This window comes from Myripristis murdjan, chromosome 3 (assembly GCF_902150065.1).
Source record: "Myripristis murdjan chromosome 3, fMyrMur1.1, whole genome shotgun sequence".
Classification (NCBI taxonomy): domain Eukaryota; kingdom Metazoa; phylum Chordata; class Actinopteri; order Holocentriformes; family Holocentridae; genus Myripristis; species Myripristis murdjan.
The window spans coordinates 35,110,104-35,129,632 of record NC_043982.1 but is presented as its reverse complement, the minus strand read 5'-3'; the positions used below and the strand labels follow the sequence as shown (position 1 = coordinate 35,129,632).

The window sequence follows — 19,529 nt, the reverse complement described above, 5'->3', positions numbered from 1 at the left end:
AAAGATTATATGAGGAGCATACTGGTGGCACAGTTGCCTAAGGCATGCATACTGTGTACCTGTAATGTCCTGGCTTTGAATCTGGCTGGGATCCTTGTCGCATGTCCTCCAATCTGCCTCTGCTGTGAAATTATTCAATAAAGATGAAATAAAAAATACTATTAAGCAAGCAAATTGCTGTGGATAAGTAACAGTGGAAGACACGTAGTGCTTTACCCCATTTGGTCATGTTTAGGCAGCATTTAATTCACTGACTTAAGCCCATGTCCATCCACCTTGAGCCTGAACTAAATGTTGGCAGGAACCGCTATAAAAAGAGCCAATTATTTATAGTCAGTTCTCTGACAAGGCAGGCCCTACTTATCTTCCAGGGTGCAGTCCCCAGGCCTTCTGCCTTGTATTTTCAGCATTGTCAGAGCTCCCGCCGGCCCAATCTTTCATCTCCTCACCACACTGACATTTCTCCAAATATCAATGATACTTTTTATATGTGGCAATAATTTACCAGGCAGAGAGATACACCCAGGCAGATTTTTTCGCAAGAAGACACAGGAACAGATAAAAATTTGAAGAGAAGAAGTTTGAGAATGAAAATATCCATGTTATATTTTTTCCCTGCTCTTTGGGTATGAAAACAAAACAATCTTTGCATCATAGCCAAAACAAATTTTCTCATTTTTGTACAGTTTTGTGGCACAGATTCGGACAGTTCCAGAGTCTATTTGTGTTTTAGTCCATGTACTACACAGAATGCATGGTCATGTTACTGCAGACTATATGAGTATATTCCAAAGCATACCATACTTGAGATGTTTTAATTTGAGTTAGAGTAGGAAAAAATGAAAATAAATTAAAGAACTCTATGATGACAGATGACAGTGAGTAAGTAAACATAAATATATCAATTAAAAACTTCAGTGAAGACCAGTTCAAAAAGAACAGCATTGGGTTGGTGCATTCAGCTAGCCACCCACTTTAGTCCAGACCTCGATTCAAACTTATCTTGATTTGAGAACCTTTACATGACATCCTGCTGTCATGTTAACTGGACCTGTTCTGTCATGTGCATGTTGCAGTCACTGTGCTTATTGAAATACTTAAAAACATGATTGCATCTTGCTTACTGAAAAATTCTTCAGCTTTTGGGGTATTTTCCTTCTTCAGTTACCGCTATCATAATGTTTCATAGTGATTCTGCCTTATGCGCTATTATAAGATAATCGGCTATGATACAGTTGTTTATGTAGGTAACGTCATGGTAGTGTCATATCCCCAGTTACCCAGTGATTCCCTTCCCTATCATGTTGATCTGCAGGTGTGCTGGTGCAGTCATGCTCTGGTGGGAAGCTTTGATATTCAGGACGTCCAAGTGTGTTGTCAAACCACGTTTTATTTGTGTGCTGTTGTTTGAAAATCAAACCCAGATGATAAACTATGGATGGCTTGGCTGCCTCTGTCTTTTAAAAATTGCATGATATTTAGTCTGTTTACCAATTAGGAAATTCATTTTTCCAACTTGAAAATCCTGGATGTTGGATGTTGGGCTTCCCACCAGCACCTAAGCACCAAATCGGCAGACTTTCTAGATTAGCATGTGAAATGATAAAATAACGTTGACAAAACTACATTAGGGCAATTTCACTGTTTATGATGATGGATTACCTATCTCAAGCAAGTTTCAAGTGTCTGCAAAATGATTTTCTTACAATTATGAAAAGAATAGAAAATAATGACTGCCTGCAAGGTAGGAAAAAGGCATTCAAAGCACAAATTTGGTCTGCTTTGGAAAATGGTTGGCAGTTGTGTAAAGTATGCATGCTCTGTAGTGCATGGGCTAAACGATGAATAGTAAGTGGACTTGTCCTTTAACAAGGAGCCTATACTTCATCTTCCATCAGCTCACGCTGCCTAACTTTGTTAGAGAGGCCACCATCACTGTAATTTAACTTTGTGTTGCTACGGCAGATTGCCCCCATTGTCCAATTCATGCACATTAATTGCACTGACCTTTAGCAATGGCTGGTTTAAGCTGAGGCATTGAAATGAACTTAGGGAGTAATGATTTTCCTCCCATCCTCCTCTCATCGGAGGGCCCAGCTCTGTCATTGCTGTTTGTAAATTCCTTGAGCAGTAAGTTGTAATTAGTGTGGAGGAGGAGGCCCCAGTTTGCCCATTGATTTCTTGCAGGGTCGATGAAAATGCCAGAGAAACATGGCAGACATGAAGCATGGAGCCAGACTGATTGGCTCTGTAACATGCCTGATTTGCTCAATGCATTATTTCAGTTCACCCAGACTTGGCGTCACGTATACCCACTCACACTTACCAACCTTCTCTTCAGGAATTTTTGACTCAAAACAAGTAGTTAAAGGCAGGCTCCTCACTCAAGTAATGGACAAAATGTTATGTTTGTCACAAATCACAACTTGCCCTCTATTTAGAGGGAGTTACTTTGTTGAGGCAGCATTCCCTCAGGTTCCTCTGTAACAACAGTGTTTGGTGCTTGCCCAACCTCTATATCGTTTTAAGAAGAAATGAGAAAATTGCTGGGAAAGCTAGCTACACTGTACTTTCCACTGCTGCTCAACACCCAGCCCTATTTAAACTGGATCTGATTTACATTTGATCATTTGCTAAATGATTTATTTTGGTTGCACTCAGCTCTTTCAGATTACTCTGAACTCACTGGTTAAGAGCTTTTCTTTTCTTTGATATAACCAGTATTAGCCTGATTCTTGGGTTTTTCACTGGATTAAAGAGTCACTCCTAGCTGTAAGTGAACATAATGGTTAAATCAGTCATTTTGTTGATGATAGTGTGATCTGACATTTGATGGTTGATGTTCTGTTATCTGTCTTTGGCTGTATGTATTTGGATATGCATCTTTTCATTTTATCCTTCGCTCTTTGATAACGGTAATCCAGGAGGGCATGACAGGTCAATGCAAAATGACTCAATCCTATCTTTGTATCAAAGCCATCAAAGAAATGAGGCAGTAAACGGCAAGCCTATAGACAGTTGAAGGTCAGACTTGGTGCAGCATCTTGAACAGTTTTATTTCTATAACAATGCAGTTTTGTAGTTAGAAGGCTGTTAACAACATACATCTATCAGGCTGCTGTGTCATCCTCCACCGTAGGCTGTGTCTGCACATCTGAGAGTTGTGATCATCAGTTTAGTTTAGTTTTATGCACTATTATTGCACATACTAATGCCACTACTACTACTACTACTACTACTACTAATAATAATAATAATAATAATAACAATAATAATAATAACAACAATAATGAAAATGCATAACACAAAACTATACCAAATACATGCAGAACCTAGAGATTGGGAAGAGACAACAATAACCTAATAAAAGAAATATGCAGGAGGAGCCAGAAAAACCCATAAGGGCTTGTCGGGTGACCCTCCTAAAATGAGACAAAGAGCATAAAAGCCAGTACAAACACATACATGAAAAAGGAGAATGATGTTGCATTGCTTTGTTGGTTCAAAAAGAAAAGCATAGTTGTCTTCTTAAAGGAGTTTAGACTGATACTGATGGAGTTTCTAATGTGATCTGAAGAACGCGGGATGGAGTTTATTGGCTGACCTTGTTTTGTAATTATGGATGTGGATGCTTTCATTTTCCAAGTGAGGTTTTCATCTGTAAGAATGGCAAGAAATTTACTAGCAGATATTAGATGGCTTTTTAATTTATTGCTATTGAAATGTTTTAACTCATCTTTTTATCAGTTTATCAATCGTACAGGCCACTAATGTAATCTACATTTGTCTTTCTGTCATGCAGGTGAGCTGTGACCATGCGTTGCCTGGCTGCCAGGGTGAATTACAAGACCCTCATTGTTATTTGCGCCCTCTTCACCCTCATCACTGTGCTCCTCTGGAACCGATGCTCCAGCGACACCTCCCTGCGCTTACTGCCCCGTGCTCCTCCAGTCGCTCCCAGTGCCAAGGTGGGAGATGCTAGCATCAGTAGCCAGCAGCAGCCTCCACAGCCCCCGGAGCCCCCGCCTGTTGTTGGTGTTGCTAGTGGCATCAAGTATGAGGAAGTCGACTGCCTGATCAATGATGACGTGACTATCAAAGGGCGCCGGGAAGGCGGAGACGTCTACCTGCCCTTCAGTTGGATAGAAAAATACTTTGAGGTGTACGGCAAGGTGGTGCAATACGACGGGTACGACCGTTTTGAGTTCCAGCATAGCTATTCAAAGGTGTACACGCAGCGTGAGCCCTATCACCCCGATGGCGTCTTCATGTCATTTGAGGGATACAATGTGGAGGTCCGTGACCGTGTCAAGTGCATCAGTGGGGTGGAAGGTAAGAGCTGTACCTTCCAGTAACTTACATAAACTAAAGTTTTGTGAAGGATTAAACATCTGCTTGTATATGCTCTTGAGCTCAATATAAGTCTACATACTGTCCCTCAGGTTCACCAGAAGGAAGTGGTGGCCTAATTTTTAGAGCTGTGCTTTTTAGAGTCATTTTGTCAGTGCAATGCATATGAATGAGGAGGTGAAAAACAGAAGATCTGCATTCTATAGGAGCTCCTGTATAGACTCACATTGAGCTCAAGAACATATAAAGGCAAATGTTTTACTAAACTTCCAGATCAGTTCAGATAAATTCTATGAAATAATGATATGCCTCAGTAAAGGCCTGATTTAGACCTTGACTTAAGTGCCGTGTAACGGTGCTTAATCTAGAAGCTGCACAGAAGGCAGCGCATTTTATTTTTATTTATTTATTTTATTCAGTTTTGTTTTGCTCTGATGCAACTACACACCTACTGCTCTCTTAATTTTGCAGCATTCTGATTGTCAGTCATTCTGATTTCATTGGCTATTCACCACCCATTATACCTGTAATGTTGTGTTAATGCATTCATCTTGAATCATCATCATTAGGAAAACAGGTTGTGCAGCATATAGCTAGTTCCATAAAACTCAAAAAACAAACAACAAATACTATATGTAAATTGCACTTAGCTATTATAAAACTGAACATCAGATTTAACTCACAGATATTCATCTCTGATTAATATCTATGATGTTTTATAGCCTATATAATTGGAAACATTCCAGTCTATTAGTCAGAATCAAATTCTTTTTATGCATCAACAACACAGTAATATAATGACTATGTTGGGATAAAAATATATGATTTATTATAGCATAGACCTGGAGAATAATGTGTTTGCCCACTGTAGAGGGCTTGAGCATTCCTGTCCTCAGAGAGAAATGAGAGGACACCACCAATTAACACTCTCTGCAGTCCGATTTTGCTTTCCTCCTCACCTCTGTTTGTCTCTGTGTATCTTGAGGCTAAGCGGGAGCCTGGATTGTATAAATGATTGCCTCTGTCTTTATGCGTATTGCATGAGATTATTAGCATTTCTTGTGCGTGTGAAAGTCCCAAGAACACCTCTTAAATGCTAAAACAGCCCTGTTCATTAACAGACAAAACTCTGCCCATAGAGAGTTTTTGAGGAAGAGAGCCTTAAGTAATCCACCTCTTGCCCCTGTGAATAATGCACCATCAACGACCTTGAATAAAGTAAATGAAAATGGAACTGATTGTGAAGATTGCAGGGCCTGATTGACTAGTAGTCCACTAGTCTGCTTTTTTTGTTCTGTAAGTCGGTGTGTGTCTGTTCATCTTTTTGACAAGCAATGGCGTAACTTCCAGACAGATGTTTCTGGCAAAGCACATCAATGGATGGGCAGGTAGAGTAGGACAACTACATAACCTGACTAACCTAATGAACCAGGGTGTGATGAATCAGATGGATATGAACTGGTGCAAAATTCACACTGCACACCTGTGAGTGAATGGTGAGAAGCTTATATCAGATTCATCAGGAAAGGGTCTGGTATTCATCTTTGTTTTAACTATTATTACAGCACCATATATAGCTATTACTGCTAATTTGGTTGTGCAGGGTCAATCATAGCATTAGCTATTAAAATGCAGGTGAATATTGCAAACCAATTATCTTGTACTTTAGTTCATACATCCATACAGGTTAACTGCAGTTGCAGAAAACTGCAAGAAGAGTAGCAGGAAGGTATAATTAGATCATCTAATCAGTAGGTTGATGGACAGCACATGAAAAGAAAGAGGCCGTTTAGAGTGACTAAATCATAATAAAGAAGGAAATCTTGATTTCTTTCCTGGCCGTGTTATGTATGCTTGTGTTAAAGTAATGTGGCCCACAAAGAATAATAAAGAATACTGCCTCTTTTTCAAATCTTGGTGGGCTTAATTAACAGCCTTTTACCAGTTTCCTGTTTCATGCGCCGTAACAGCAAGACAAATGAAATTTCAAAAGCGCCCACGCAATTTCACCCATGCCAGTTTATATGGAATTAGCCCTCCTTTAACAATAACACAATAAAACCTGATTTGTGTCAAGTCAATTAAAAGTGTTTCTTTTTCATTCAAAGATTGCCAGCGGGTCAGTTATACAGTTATACAGTTATAAGCAAACTGGATGTCTGTCCTACTGTAAGACTCCATCCACAGGTAAAGGTGTTTGCTTATCAAGGTTCCTTTGACACTGATGAAGGTCTTGAGACCAATGATGTCCCGATGTCCTGGAGACAATCAAAAAAATATGTTTGAGACAAAGGCAAATCCTCCCCAGGATGGCCTTTAGATGAAGAGGGGAAAAAAGCGTTTCTGTTTTTGGATTTTTTTTCCTTTCCTCCTACAGATTGAACTGGCTTTTCATTCATCATTGGACACTGGACACTTATTTGACAGCTCATCATAATGCATGAGGTGCAAGGTAAAGACAAGGCTTCATCCATACAGTCTGTGAGACTAGATAGGGGTGTGCAACTCCAGCTTATGTGCAGTCGACTCTCAATACTGCAGCTGAATTGCATTGTAGTGGATGGATCCTTGGCTCCATGTAATTTCACTATGACAGGGCTAGTCACTCGATAGATACAGAGCATTAACAGAGATTTAAACTACCTAAATGTAAAAACCAAAACCAAGGGACTTTGGTGCTGCTGTCTTTTTCTTTCTTTGTAGATGAAAGAAACAGTAGTAGTAGTAGTTGATCAATGAATTGGTACTGGTCACCCCCTACAGTTTGGCACCTATGTAAACCATATGTCATTATTTAAAAAAATAATAATAATTAATCCCATAAATCAGAGTTGAATCTAAAAGGTGCATGTTTTGTTTTACTCTGAAGTGCAAAGCAAATGCGCGCATAATATGGCCACATGAAGAGAGTGGGCTTTTGCTCACATCGCAGAAGCAGCCATGGCTAGTCTTGGCTAAATTTCCAACTGTCTGGTGACAAAAATGCTTTCACCGTGTCAACTTGGGAAAAATGTTTCTTGTTCTCATGAGCATTAGCTTTGACAGAGTCAAAATGTAGAGTTGAAATGTCAGCGTTGTCGATGTTACAGTCAAATAATTTTCATTTGCATATGCCTCCTGTTGTCAATGACATTTTTAATGGCTTTTTGATTTGTCTTCTCTGTATTTAAATTCCAATTAATCATCTCACCCTTTCATTGTTGTTTAATATTCATGGTTTTAATTCATGACAACAATCACTATTCTATCAATCACTACAACTAATAGCTATTTGGACAAAATGACATTTCAACTTCGGGATGGTCCTCTTTCACTTAAGGATGGTTAAATTGTTTTGTGGAGGATCCTTGGACAGTAGTGCAAAAAGTTAGCCTTTAGCCTTGATGATGTCGAGAAAGAATATCTGAAGATATTTGTCCAAACCACACATTTGACAATTTAAGTGTGTTCTGCACATGCTTCAGAAAGTGGCTCCCTACACTGGGAACTACTGAAGAGATAATCAGTTACTTTCATGTCTCCACAAGAAGCTGGATCCACCTACATTTAAATGTCAAAGGCAGGCGATATGCGGACATTGGAGACTTTCTCAAGGCTGCTGCCAAAGGGATAGCAGTGGGACCTCAAAAAGAACACCACCTTTTAAGATGAAATGATGCATTTATAATCACAAAATCCAGTAATTTTCAATTTCCCACTAGATCTTCAGAAGGATTATCACTGAAGTTTCTCTCAGCCGTGTTTGATCTAGAGTTGATGGGACACTTACTCATCACCGCTTTGTTTTCTTTTTAGAAAACACTGTAAAAAGGAAGAATGAAAAGAAATTCTGCAATAGAAAACACTGATGTGAAATCCATTTCATTGTCTTTTTGCTTTGGTCGGGAGATACAATTAATGATGATATATTCACTGGCAAAGTGTCAGTTGCAGGGGTTAGGTTGATGAGTAATGATAGACAGTTCCTGTAAATTGCCGGCAGTAAATGGGTATTTTTGCTGAGATGAATAGTACATTTTCCCAGAAACATTTTTTTAGCTTGTGATTTAAGCCTGCTCTTCTGTTCACCACACAAACACCACCACTGACACACTCTTCTTTTTAGTAAGAGCTCCACAGACTCTGTGTACTTCCTTCTGTCTTCCTCTCTTTAAGAGATTGTGACGCTCATTCTGAATGTAACACAGTTGTAATTTTGAGCAGTACTCAAAATTACATTTGTGTCTGAGTTGCAGCCCTGCTGGGTCGCAGATTGTATTTATTTTATCTTTACCCTAATTGTGTCCCCCACCACAGGTAAAGAAGGGAACATATTGGGTGGAAAATGGATCAGGCAGGAATCCAACCAAATCTATTTGTACCTCTTTGTTGAGCAGTGGGGAGCCGACTTACTCTCTATCTCCTATCTCCTGTGGACCACTCCTTTTTTTTCCTTTTTTTTTTTTTGTACAAAAACAGAGCACACACATCTACACTGATACACACACCCACATTTCTCTATGCCACAAGTTCCCATGCTCCATTAATTAAGCTCATGGTTCCTTGCTATTTAGCTCTCCACATCATGCACCCTCATACACACCTCTCTTCAATATAGCATATTTTTATGGGTGAAAATAGCACTCCATTAATTAGCCTGTCACAGTCAGAGTTACCGCGGGGCTTAAACAAGGTCATGGGAGCATTTCTTCCCCAACACACCCTGCTACCCATGGAAAAGTTATTTAACAGGGCCTTCGGCACATATGCATTAAACATAGAGACAACCCTCTTTCATCTCTCTGGCCTCTGCTGTAGTCTGGTGGGATGTAAACAATCAACTCGAGCATTTGACACCCACCCAGATTGGTGGAAGGCTGTTTGAACTGCAGATATCAAGCAGGTACCGGTTTCTTTAGATTGCATTGTTACAATGCAAAAGGACGTTTTAATATTGTAGAGCATTTCCAAAAAATCATTCTGAAATTTACATTTTACTAATCCTGTATGCAAATTTCTCTCCTTAAGGTTTTTACCATTACACAGTGTCTTGGAAAACACTTTTTGAATACATAACTTTTTATGTGGACTACTTTGCTGTAGGGCTTACAGATGTATAATAGGAGGTTAGAAATTGAGGTCTTATTTTTTCCTAGTTGGACCAGTGAATTCATGCGAGACAAAGAACAGAAGTTGAGAATAATGAGGCCTTAACAGCCAGGGCACCATCATTAATGTAAGTAGCTAATCCTCTCTAAAACACCCTCTTAAATCAAGATCTGTCCATTTTATTTCATTCTCTTCTTTTCTCTTGGGCTATCTCTCTCATTCCTCCCTTCTTCCTCCTTCCCATTTCATAGCAGATGACTGGTAGTTAAGCGTCTGTACAAGCAAACACATACTCTCATAAAAGACACACGATACACATGCTACTATCTTTCATATGCCTGAAGAAATGCACCCACCCTCTCTGCTGGCATACCCATACATCACACATGGTCCCTTTCAAAATCTCTAACACATGCACACACACAACCTCGTGTCTATCTATCAAGTGTAAACACAGGTGGAGTGAGATAGTAAGATGAACAGGGTCTGAGCAGAATCAGGCCAGACACAAAATATTTTCTAAATCGTTATGGTTAGTATCATCATAATCATATTCATTATAATTAAACAATTTAAGCATTTAAATGATGCATCCACCTTCAGTGCAAAATTCCACTGATTTTTTTTTTTTTTTTAATCTGTAAGCACATTTTATTTTGTCTAAAGTTTACAGAGAAATTCAAAAGAAGCAGAAACATTAATCAAAACCAAGAACTGCTGACTTCAGAAAAATAAGGCTGTGTTTTGTGTGCAGCTGGTCCATTCAAAGCAGCCTCCATCACCTACAGTTTGCCTGTAGTGCTAGTTTTTTAATCAGATGTTTTAGGGTACTTTCACCTTAAATGTGCATTGTGAACCACTAGATGATATTGAGAGCAGTAGCAAGTTTGTCTATAAACTCTTTGCAGAGCTACTCCTCTCTCCCTCCCTCTCAGTCTGTTGTGCACTCAAACATCAAACGTCATGGCAGTTCGAGGCCAGTCTAGAACAAACTTTGGTAAGCTCTCTGCTAGCAGGCTAATAGGGAGGCTGAAGTAGCCTGCTGCGCATAAGGAGCAGCATTGTAATGTTGTAACAGTGACGCTGAAGCTCTACTAGAGAAGTCTTGCATATTATCAGTTTTGTTATGTTTCATGTCATGTTTTTTTCAGTTTAATGCCTCCACTTGACTCGGTTTTTGTGCTCACTCACTTCATGGATTCTGCCTTTGGGAATTTTAAGGAATGAGAAGGGTGGAGAGTGCTTCTTTTAGACAGTAAGGGAAGCAGCATGAAGAGCTTGAGTCCACTGTGGATCTTGGCAACAAACTTTGGAGAGGAGAAAAGGGCTGCTCAAAGCAACATGACCGGATAGCAGTTGGTATTTGTTTGTATCATTACATCTCAAAAAGTCTCCACAAAGCACACATTAGCTTCAGGACTGTCAGTTGTTACCTAAATTGCAAAGTGCAGATTTATTTCCCTTTCTTAATGTAATGCCTGCAGCCTTCCTCAACACCTGCTAACTTTACCCAGCAGACAAGGGAAAGCAGACCTACTAGAGATTTAAAAAAAAAAAAGCCAGAGGAAGAGGAGGAGGAAAAGAGTTGCAGAGGAACTGTAAGATCCAGTTGCTACTGGATCCACTTCTGTAGGGCAGGAAGCCCTCGTTAATTGGTAGGAGACCTAGTTTTGCAGATTGTTAGAGAAGTCCTCTCTCTGGAGTCAGGAAAAATATGGAGGCTTAGCAGCCAATTCCACATAGATTACTCAGTGTTATTCAGTGAGAAACTGGGGGAATGCTGAACTCAGTTGGAGTGGGCGAATGATGTGTGAGTACAATACAGTGTTACAGTGACAGGATTTTGACAGTCATTTGACTTAAGTTGTCAAGGGAGATGCAAGTGACACGACAGTTAAGAAAAATAATGTCTGCCAAGGGACTGGGGAATGTTTTAAATCGTAGTGGTGTGCTGTATTTTTGTGCTCATCAGTTGTGGGTACTGGGTATTCAAATTCTCAGAGTTGATCAAAATGAGCATTTTTACAGTTTTCTACTTTGAATACCTGACATTGGATAAGGGTGAATATGGGCACTTTGATTCAGCAAGTGACTGATACCATCAGCGTCATTCAGGTCTTCATAATAAGTGGTGATCAAAATGAATGCATTGAAAATGTGAGATGCACCACTTGGGAGTATTTGCAGGCAAGCTGGCTGCCTGGGGCAACCGTCAAAACAGCTTCACTGGTGTGTATTGTGCACTTGCAACTTCCAACCCCTAGTGAGATGTGCTGTTAGGAAACAGCTGGTAAATTTATGCTACTGTGACTACTTTAGATTGTCAGTGTGGCTGCCACTGTATGGTAAAGAATATCCTCAATAATATGACAGCTTTAATGCAATAGTTGCTTATTGATGTGGTCTGTCTTCAAAAGTTTCTTCGAGATGATTTACATACAAGAAAAGAAAGATACTGTTTGCCTTGTAATCCAACTATTCTGTGTAGAAACCCCTCCAAAGTACGATAAAGGATGACCTTGTTATTTGTTAAAATTATTAGCAGGGCTGAGCCACCTGTTTTAGAAATCAGATTTCATGGCTCAACCTGCCCAGACTTAGTTTTTAAGGTCATTTAATAAAGCCACACTTTGGTTTATATCCAAATTACTGTTTTAGAATGCCATATTTTTCTGTGTCATGCTTTGTTTGCTATCATATTTGCCAACAGAAAACCTCACGTACTCATAAAAAACTCTAAAGTAATAAATTATTGACTTACTATCATTAGGAGGCATTAGGACATACTAATTGCTTTATCTTAGTAATGATGCAGCCGTAAGTTGGATGAAGCATGTGAATGTATAAGGCAGTTTGTTTTGCAGTCGAAAATGGAATGCTTATTTTCATTATAATGAGGCATGAACACCCTCATCTGCTGTTTGTTCTCCGAACAATTTAACAGCGGGAAAGACCAGAGCACATTTTCGGATAAACTTCAATATCATCTCTATAAAATTACATCCTTCTTCTCCACCTTCCATAGGATGGTTAATTCAGAATTAATCAAGCTCTATTTATTTCTAAAATTTGACCTTTTGCACATGGGCTGGCATCCTTTTTGACTTATGCTTCACTTCTTTTGGCAGCACCTCGTCTCTATAACTGTTTGAACACAATCCTTTAAATCCATGTATTCAAACCAGTGACAGCAGTTATCCTTCTTCATAGCATCTCATCCATTCTGATTGGGCATTTGGACAAATACATAGGAGATTAGCAATAGATAGAAGATACACATGCACATATAGGGATATTTATTTCCAGCCAGTGCAGATGGTAGCCTGAACACACCTGTTATTTCACTGAGCTTTCTGCAGGGTGTGCTGGTTTCCTGCCTGTGTGTGCTGTCTCATTGAACGTTGTGTACCAGATGTTTCCTGTTAGTAATGAACGGCAACTGGCATCAAGACAATTACATCAGCGATCGGCTGGATTTGTGATGACAGTTGGTTGACAGGAGCATGTAAGCTATCGGCCGACCCTCGTCTGAATACATTACACTATTATTCTCAGAAGAATGTGGTTTGGGTTGCATGTTGTCCTCTCTGTCACAAGGTCTTCAAGTAAACTATCTGTTAATCACAGCGATTCTCCAGCCCAAGCTATTTCTGGTCGTCTGGAATTGGGAAGCTTGCCTCTGGTGCCATTAGAAATAGATTAGCTTGAATTTCACCACACTTTGTGTCCATTAGTTTACTGTGGCCGGTGTTCAGTAACGTTTTTCCTCTCTATTTCCAGTGTCTTTTTCAGTTGTCCTCTCTGTCTCTCCAAAATATGTTATTTTTTCCCTTAATTTCTCTTGATCACTTTATCCCATTTTTTCTGTCTTTAGTATCAGGTTTCTGTCTGTATTATCAGGTTTCATTGCCCTGTTGATTTCTCCTTGTCTCCACTCCCTTTTTCTCACTGCCCACTCTTACATTTTACACTCTTTTCCTTTTGTTGCCAGAGCTATCATACTCATGAACTTGTCCCCTTTTAAATCCTTCTCTTCATATTTGAGCTTTTTTCATTCTGTTCCTCTTCCTGGAAAGTTTTTATAATTCATGAGCTTGGTGTCTCTAATTCATTCTGGACCAGCATCTCTTGGTATGACCCCTGGAATCAACTTACAGTGGCAGCACTATACAAAACCAACTCAACAGTTCCTTGTGCCAAGAAAAGCTAACAGGCAATATGATAACTAGCATTTTAAAAGGATATTTTCTGCAAATAGACCACAAATAACCTCGCCATAAATGAGAGGAGACATGCTTTTGTATGGTTTCCTTTCAAAATGTCTGTATAAACAGCTGCATTACAAGGATTACAGCAGTCCTTGTAAATGAAGCAGCCATGACAAAACAGCTCTTAAAATAAATGATTTGTAGATTTATTTTGCTCATTTAGGAAGCTTTTTTGTTACTTCAATATTGAGTGTTCTGTATTTATTTGAGCTATTGTCAATTATACTCGCATCACCCATCCTCATCATTGTCCTTGCTCTTCTCTACCTCTTCCCTCTCTTCCACCCAGGTGTGCCTCTCTCCACCCAGTGGGGTCCTCAGGGTTACTTCTATGCTATCCAGATTGCCCAGTATGGCCTGAGTCATTATAGCAAGAACCTGACAGAGCGCCCACCCCACGTGGAGGTCTACGATACAGCAGAGGAAAGGGACAGCCGGGCCAGCGCAGCACCCTGGAGTGTGCCTAAAGGATGCAGCCTCAACCGTGTCCACGACAAGTCCCGTGCCACCTCTGTGCGCCAATTCAGTGCCCCGGGTAAGTAAACCCTCCTCGAGCCCAGATGACCCTCATTGTAAGAAGCTTATCTGCTGCTGACTGCAACTTTAGGCAGCTCCATCTGCAGCTACACTCCATGGACAGGATGCTAATCCTTGTCAAAGCCTTTAGCACTAGCACAATACTAAAATACAGGTAGACTGTGGTGGTTGATAATAGTGCTTCTACATTATGGTAGATCCATGATAATGATGATGATTATGATATAATTAAAGGAAAAGTTAGCTCAGAACCTCACATTTACTACTGTCTATTTTGTTCATTTTAGTCAGAAATTGTCACCTTGGAGCAGTAAATGTTTTACAGGGTTTCCCCCGGCATTTATAAGCTCGGCGGCCTGCCTGAGCTATTTGGACCATCTGTCTTGGCCTATGTGTTGAAACAATTCACAAATTTATTCAAATAAATAACAAACCACGAGATGCTGAGTGATTAGAGGCTACCCTCTCATGATGTGGAAAAAAATTATTTGACACTGAAATGGCCATAGCAACTGGATCATTCATTCCTATTCCAGTGTAAGTTAGTGTAAGGATTTGATGGTAGGATGTCCTGTATACATAATACAAGATGGCAGCAGCTACTGAGATGTACAGCAGGAAGAAAGAGGCACAGCATCCACTCGTATTTTGGCAGAGCTCTGTCTTTTATTGGATTTTCATTGCAAAGTTAACATTATTTTCATCAGATGATCAAAATGTAGCTCACGAAACTAGTTAACCACAGAATGTATGTGACACCATCTATAAATTAATATAGGCTAACTATCCCATAGCTAGGATGAGCTACCTGCTTCATCTGTTTCTAGTTTTTGTCATTTGATAACAGAGCAATTGACAAGATAGAGAGTTCATAATAAGGCATACTGTATACGTAGGTGGCTTCTGTAAAATACAGAAGTAACATGGCATGGCTAGTTAAAAATAATAAGCAAGTATTTTGGCTATTGATTGCAATCTGAGCTCCTGCATAATGCCTCCTCTGTTTTCAGTCACTGTCAGTGTTAGGTGAGCTACATTTTTGAAAATCTACAATGAAATAAATACTGTAATTGTAATTGTAATGATTCTACAAAACACAGTTAATGCAGCTGTCACAGTTTTATTACAAGGTATATGTATAATTACTGTAAAGTTCAGGAGAAGTCACTAGCTTGTCTACAGCTAGTTAATATTTTGTGTTTCTTCAGCTTTCAGTTGCTGCCCAAAAGACAGGAGAATCCCGTAGCAATTGGATTAGTTTGATTCAGGGGGCTTCTCACACTCTCTAAAATGTTTCTACTAGAAAAATACAATTTTATCCAGCTGTTCCCTTTACAGCATTGCTGGTTGTAGGTGTAGGTTTTATTTTGTTGAGACAAAGATGCAGCTTTATTGAGCTCAGCAGCTCCAATATGGTGCAAACCGACAGTGACATACAGCGAACAGTTGACACACATCCGATTATACATTCAGGATTCAATCATTATGGCCCTTCAAGCAGCATGGTGTATCCCGCAGTTTTCACCAATGTACTGTAAGGTAATTATACTGAGTAGGATGAAGTGCATGAAACAAGCACCGAGCATTATTGAGGGTACAAATTATAATGGTTCTCTGATCTGTGGGAGTCTGTTCTCTTTAGCTGTGGGATTCATTTTATGGGAAAGAAACATTGGAGAAACCATACTGTTATGGAGATGCAAAACTGCATGAATATGAAGGTCTCTGACAGTATACAGCCTAGTTATGAAAGTAATGAGACAGTCATCCAAGTTTACTCTATACCAGAGACTCACCAGCAGAATGCATTACACCTCCGCTGAACTGCAGGTTGATGCAATATGAACTTTTAAGAGGATAATTTGTAGTATTTTTTTCCTCAGACAGTCCCAAAATTGGGGGGTAATCCAGCCATAATAGCATCAAAATTGAAGCAGCATTCAAGATACTGAAAGCCAGAATTTAAATTTGCCTTTTCGTTATGCTAAATCTTTCATCTTTAAAGGTCTCCGGTGAGGTGTGAACACTGTAGTACAAACTCTTCTTCTTCTTCTCTTGAAAGCCTTTTAAGTGGTTGAACTGCCATCATATTGTATATTTGTTTTTGTTTTTTGTTTTTTTGTTTTTTTTTTCTCCTATAAGACCATAAGTAATGGGGTAAAAGATTTTAACCACTTATAATGGAACTGACTCAAGGATGGCTCTTGTCCTTGTTGCTGTTTCACGCTATTTCAGCTTTGTCCAAGAACCCTCATTTTATTCAGTTCACTCTCATTGTAACCGGGGCTCATTTGGTATCGAGGACACTCTGCTCCAACCTCCCTCTGTCCGTATAGTTGTTTATTTTGTGCAGCCTCTTCCCTTATTTATCAAAAAATTGATCTGTAGAGAAGGTGGAAGAGATGGGTGAAAAACAAACTTAAAAAAAAAAAAAAAAACTGTCTCAGTTCACTCACATCATTATTTTCATTATGTCTCAAGCAGAGTTGTATTTAGGTCAAGGTGTTGAGAAAGGAACTAACAATGCCATCTGATTTTTTTTAAAAATGTATTTTTGGTCAGGTTTCTAGTTTGGTAAGATTTTCATCCCGTCGTCTGTTTTGATATATCAATGTGGAATACTTACCATCATTCCTCTGAAAATGCTACTGCATTGTTTGCACTGATTCTCAATACTATATGAATTCAGTAATAAAATCAGCCATGTGACTTGAGAGCAAACAATATAATATGATTTTGATGCGACTGATATGGTTTAAGGGACAAATTGTTTTAAGACCTGTAGTGCTCATATTTCTGCTAAATGAAATGTGTGCCCTATGCAATGACCAAGGCCGCATTTATCAGTGATAGTTTGGAGAGTTTATTTTAAATTTTGAACACGTTAATTTAATTAAATTTTAAGGTAATGACATAATGTATTTTCTTTCTTCATTTTTTTCTTTGTTTTATTTTATTAATGTACCCAGCGCCTCTTGAACTGGCTCGGTTTTCCTCTGATCTCCTGTGCATATAGCCAGGGCACTGTCAGCCCTCTGAGCTCTGGCTCTACTATAATCTTCCCCTCCTCCTAATTCCCTCTCTCTCAACCTCTCATCATCACCACTTCCTTTTCATTTTTCCACTCAAGATGTTTTTTTTTTCCTCTGCTCCTTACTCACCTCTCCTTATGCCTCGGCTCACCGTCATAGCTCTCTTTCCTTGACATCGTCCTGTTTTCATTATCATTCCTCAGTCCTCCCATGGCTGTCTTCATCTTTCATTTTTCTTCCTTTTCAATCCCCAGCTTTCAGTTCATGTTCCACCTCTATGCATTCTCTCTCTTCTCCACCCACTTATCAATCCTCAATCCCCACATGCTTCCAAAACATTATAGTCATATTCATTCTATCCATTTTGATTCCTTATTCTGCTCTCTCATCATAAATCAAACCAAACTTACTCATTTTCTTCCTTTCCTGTCACTGTCTCTTTCTGTCGTTGTCTTCCCCCCTCCTTTTCTTCCTGCTCCCTTCTCTCTGTTCAAGTCTTTCATGTTTCCTCCTTACTGTATCTAGGTCACCAGCATTGAACAGCCTCTTAAATCCTCTGACAAGTGGATCAATTGTCTTTCCCCTGATAATAACCTGCCAGTTACCATCTACGCATTCCTACACAACCGGTGTCTGCTATCATACACCTGCAATATTTCATTCATTCAATTGCCAATTTATTTTCTGGATACTATTTTGGTTAGTTGGTTGTTCAGAATTGCAGTATGTGCCAGTCAATCCCTATTAGAATTAACAGAGTATAAGCAGACATAGTGGATAAATTTCTGTCACCAGCTACACTCTGTCTCATATAGTCACCGGAGACGGCGGATGCATTGCTGCATACACCGAGTCTTGGATGTTTACGTCGTGCATCTCTGCATCTGTACATGCATGGCACATACATGCATTCTGATGTGTGTATGCGTGCATGCATATGCTGACTCATGTACCAACATGGGTTATGTACACACATATGTCTGACTGCTGTCATTTCTGTTTCATACCTCGTTGCTAAACAGCCCGTGAGCAGGACAGAGGAGGAGATGGAAATTCGTCTATATTCCCTGCCCATCCTTTATTGATGGCAGAGTAATCACGGGGCCACAGTACAAATCCACTTACTCTCTTGATTGCCTTAAGTAATGGATTTATGAGTGCATTAAAGAGCCGTAGTCAACCAGAGGCCCCTGCCAGACTGGCTCTCTCCTTCTGATCAACTATCTTTATGTCTCATTCGGGCTTTCTACTTTTGCTTTCTCAGCTTGTCTGTATTGTTATGTGAGATCTCCCTGTCTCTTTTTGTCTCTCAATCGTCCTCACTACTGGCTCATTTTCACTCTCTCACTCCTGGACAACTGGCTTTAAGAGCACTTTTAAGAGCCATCATTCCACTACCCTCATTTTTCTTGACTCCCACGCACTCGCCCCTCTCTATCCTTTGGGGGCAGTGATGCCTTGATTAGAAAGGGTTTAGGATTGCTGTGCAGGCTAAGTAGCAGGGATACAGGACAGATAAGTCTAGAAGCTCTTGGCACTTTTTAAGTTGGAAATGACTTCAGACTATTATTTGAACTGGCAGAGTTGATAATTGTGAGAAGGAAGGTGACGATTTGCGAATGTATAATGTCTGAGTAGGTGTTTTTAACATTTGTGTCTAAACTGAGAGAATAAGATGCAAACGTGTAAATGGAAGTATTGCTATGGCTGTACTATTGCTATAGTTATAAGCTGTGCACCTCCCTCTTGTTTCACTCTCCTCTTGCTACTACTTTCCTTTCCTTCCCTCCCTTTTCTCCCACCATCCTCTCCCCTTTCTTCCTTCTAATTAAGCCCATTCTGCAGTGACACATCTGAACTGCCATCCCATGAGAGGCGAGTTTTGCACTCTCCTTCTCTCTCTACTCTTTCTTTCCCACAGAGCTAAGCACTTCACAAAGGTAATAGCAATATAAGATCCATGGTCACACATTGCAGATTTTTGAAAGTTGGATGTTTTTTTAAAGTTGGCTGAATATTATTGCTCACATGAGAACATTACTACTGAATGAAAATTGAAAACATGCCTAAAACAGTGAAGGTATCATATTAACAAACCATCAGAGGATAATGTCTTGAGTAAGGTGTCTTGTCTCTGAATAACACCAGAAAAATTTATTTCTTGAAATCAGGCAATTGAGGTTCACCAGTTTTGACAGTGTTCTTGAATAAATAGGAGCAAGTCTCTTTCCTCCACTGCAGTCCAGTTTGATTG

General features: G+C 39.6%; 1 protein-coding gene and 1 long non-coding RNA gene across 2 annotated transcripts in view; one reads left to right on the top strand and one right to left on the bottom strand.

The window, feature by feature from the left end:
* glceb (glucuronic acid epimerase b) overlaps positions 1–19,529 on the top strand; it is a 62,467-nt gene that overhangs the window by 38,036 nt on the left and 4,902 nt on the right. The window contains exons 3-4 of the mRNA XM_030077765.1: positions 3,803–4,332; positions 13,996–14,241. Coding sequence (XP_029933625.1) covers positions 3,816–4,332; positions 13,996–14,241 — 763 coding nt within the window. The 5' untranslated portion in view covers positions 3,803–3,815. The remainder of the gene's footprint in view (positions 1–3,802; positions 4,333–13,995; positions 14,242–19,529) is intronic.
* LOC115377779 (uncharacterized) lies at positions 16,369–17,777 on the bottom strand. Its single transcript, XR_003930069.1, has 2 exons — positions 17,405–17,777; positions 16,369–16,625 (listed from the first exon to the last, which is right to left on the bottom strand). It is a non-coding gene; the product is annotated as an uncharacterized LOC115377779 (long non-coding RNA).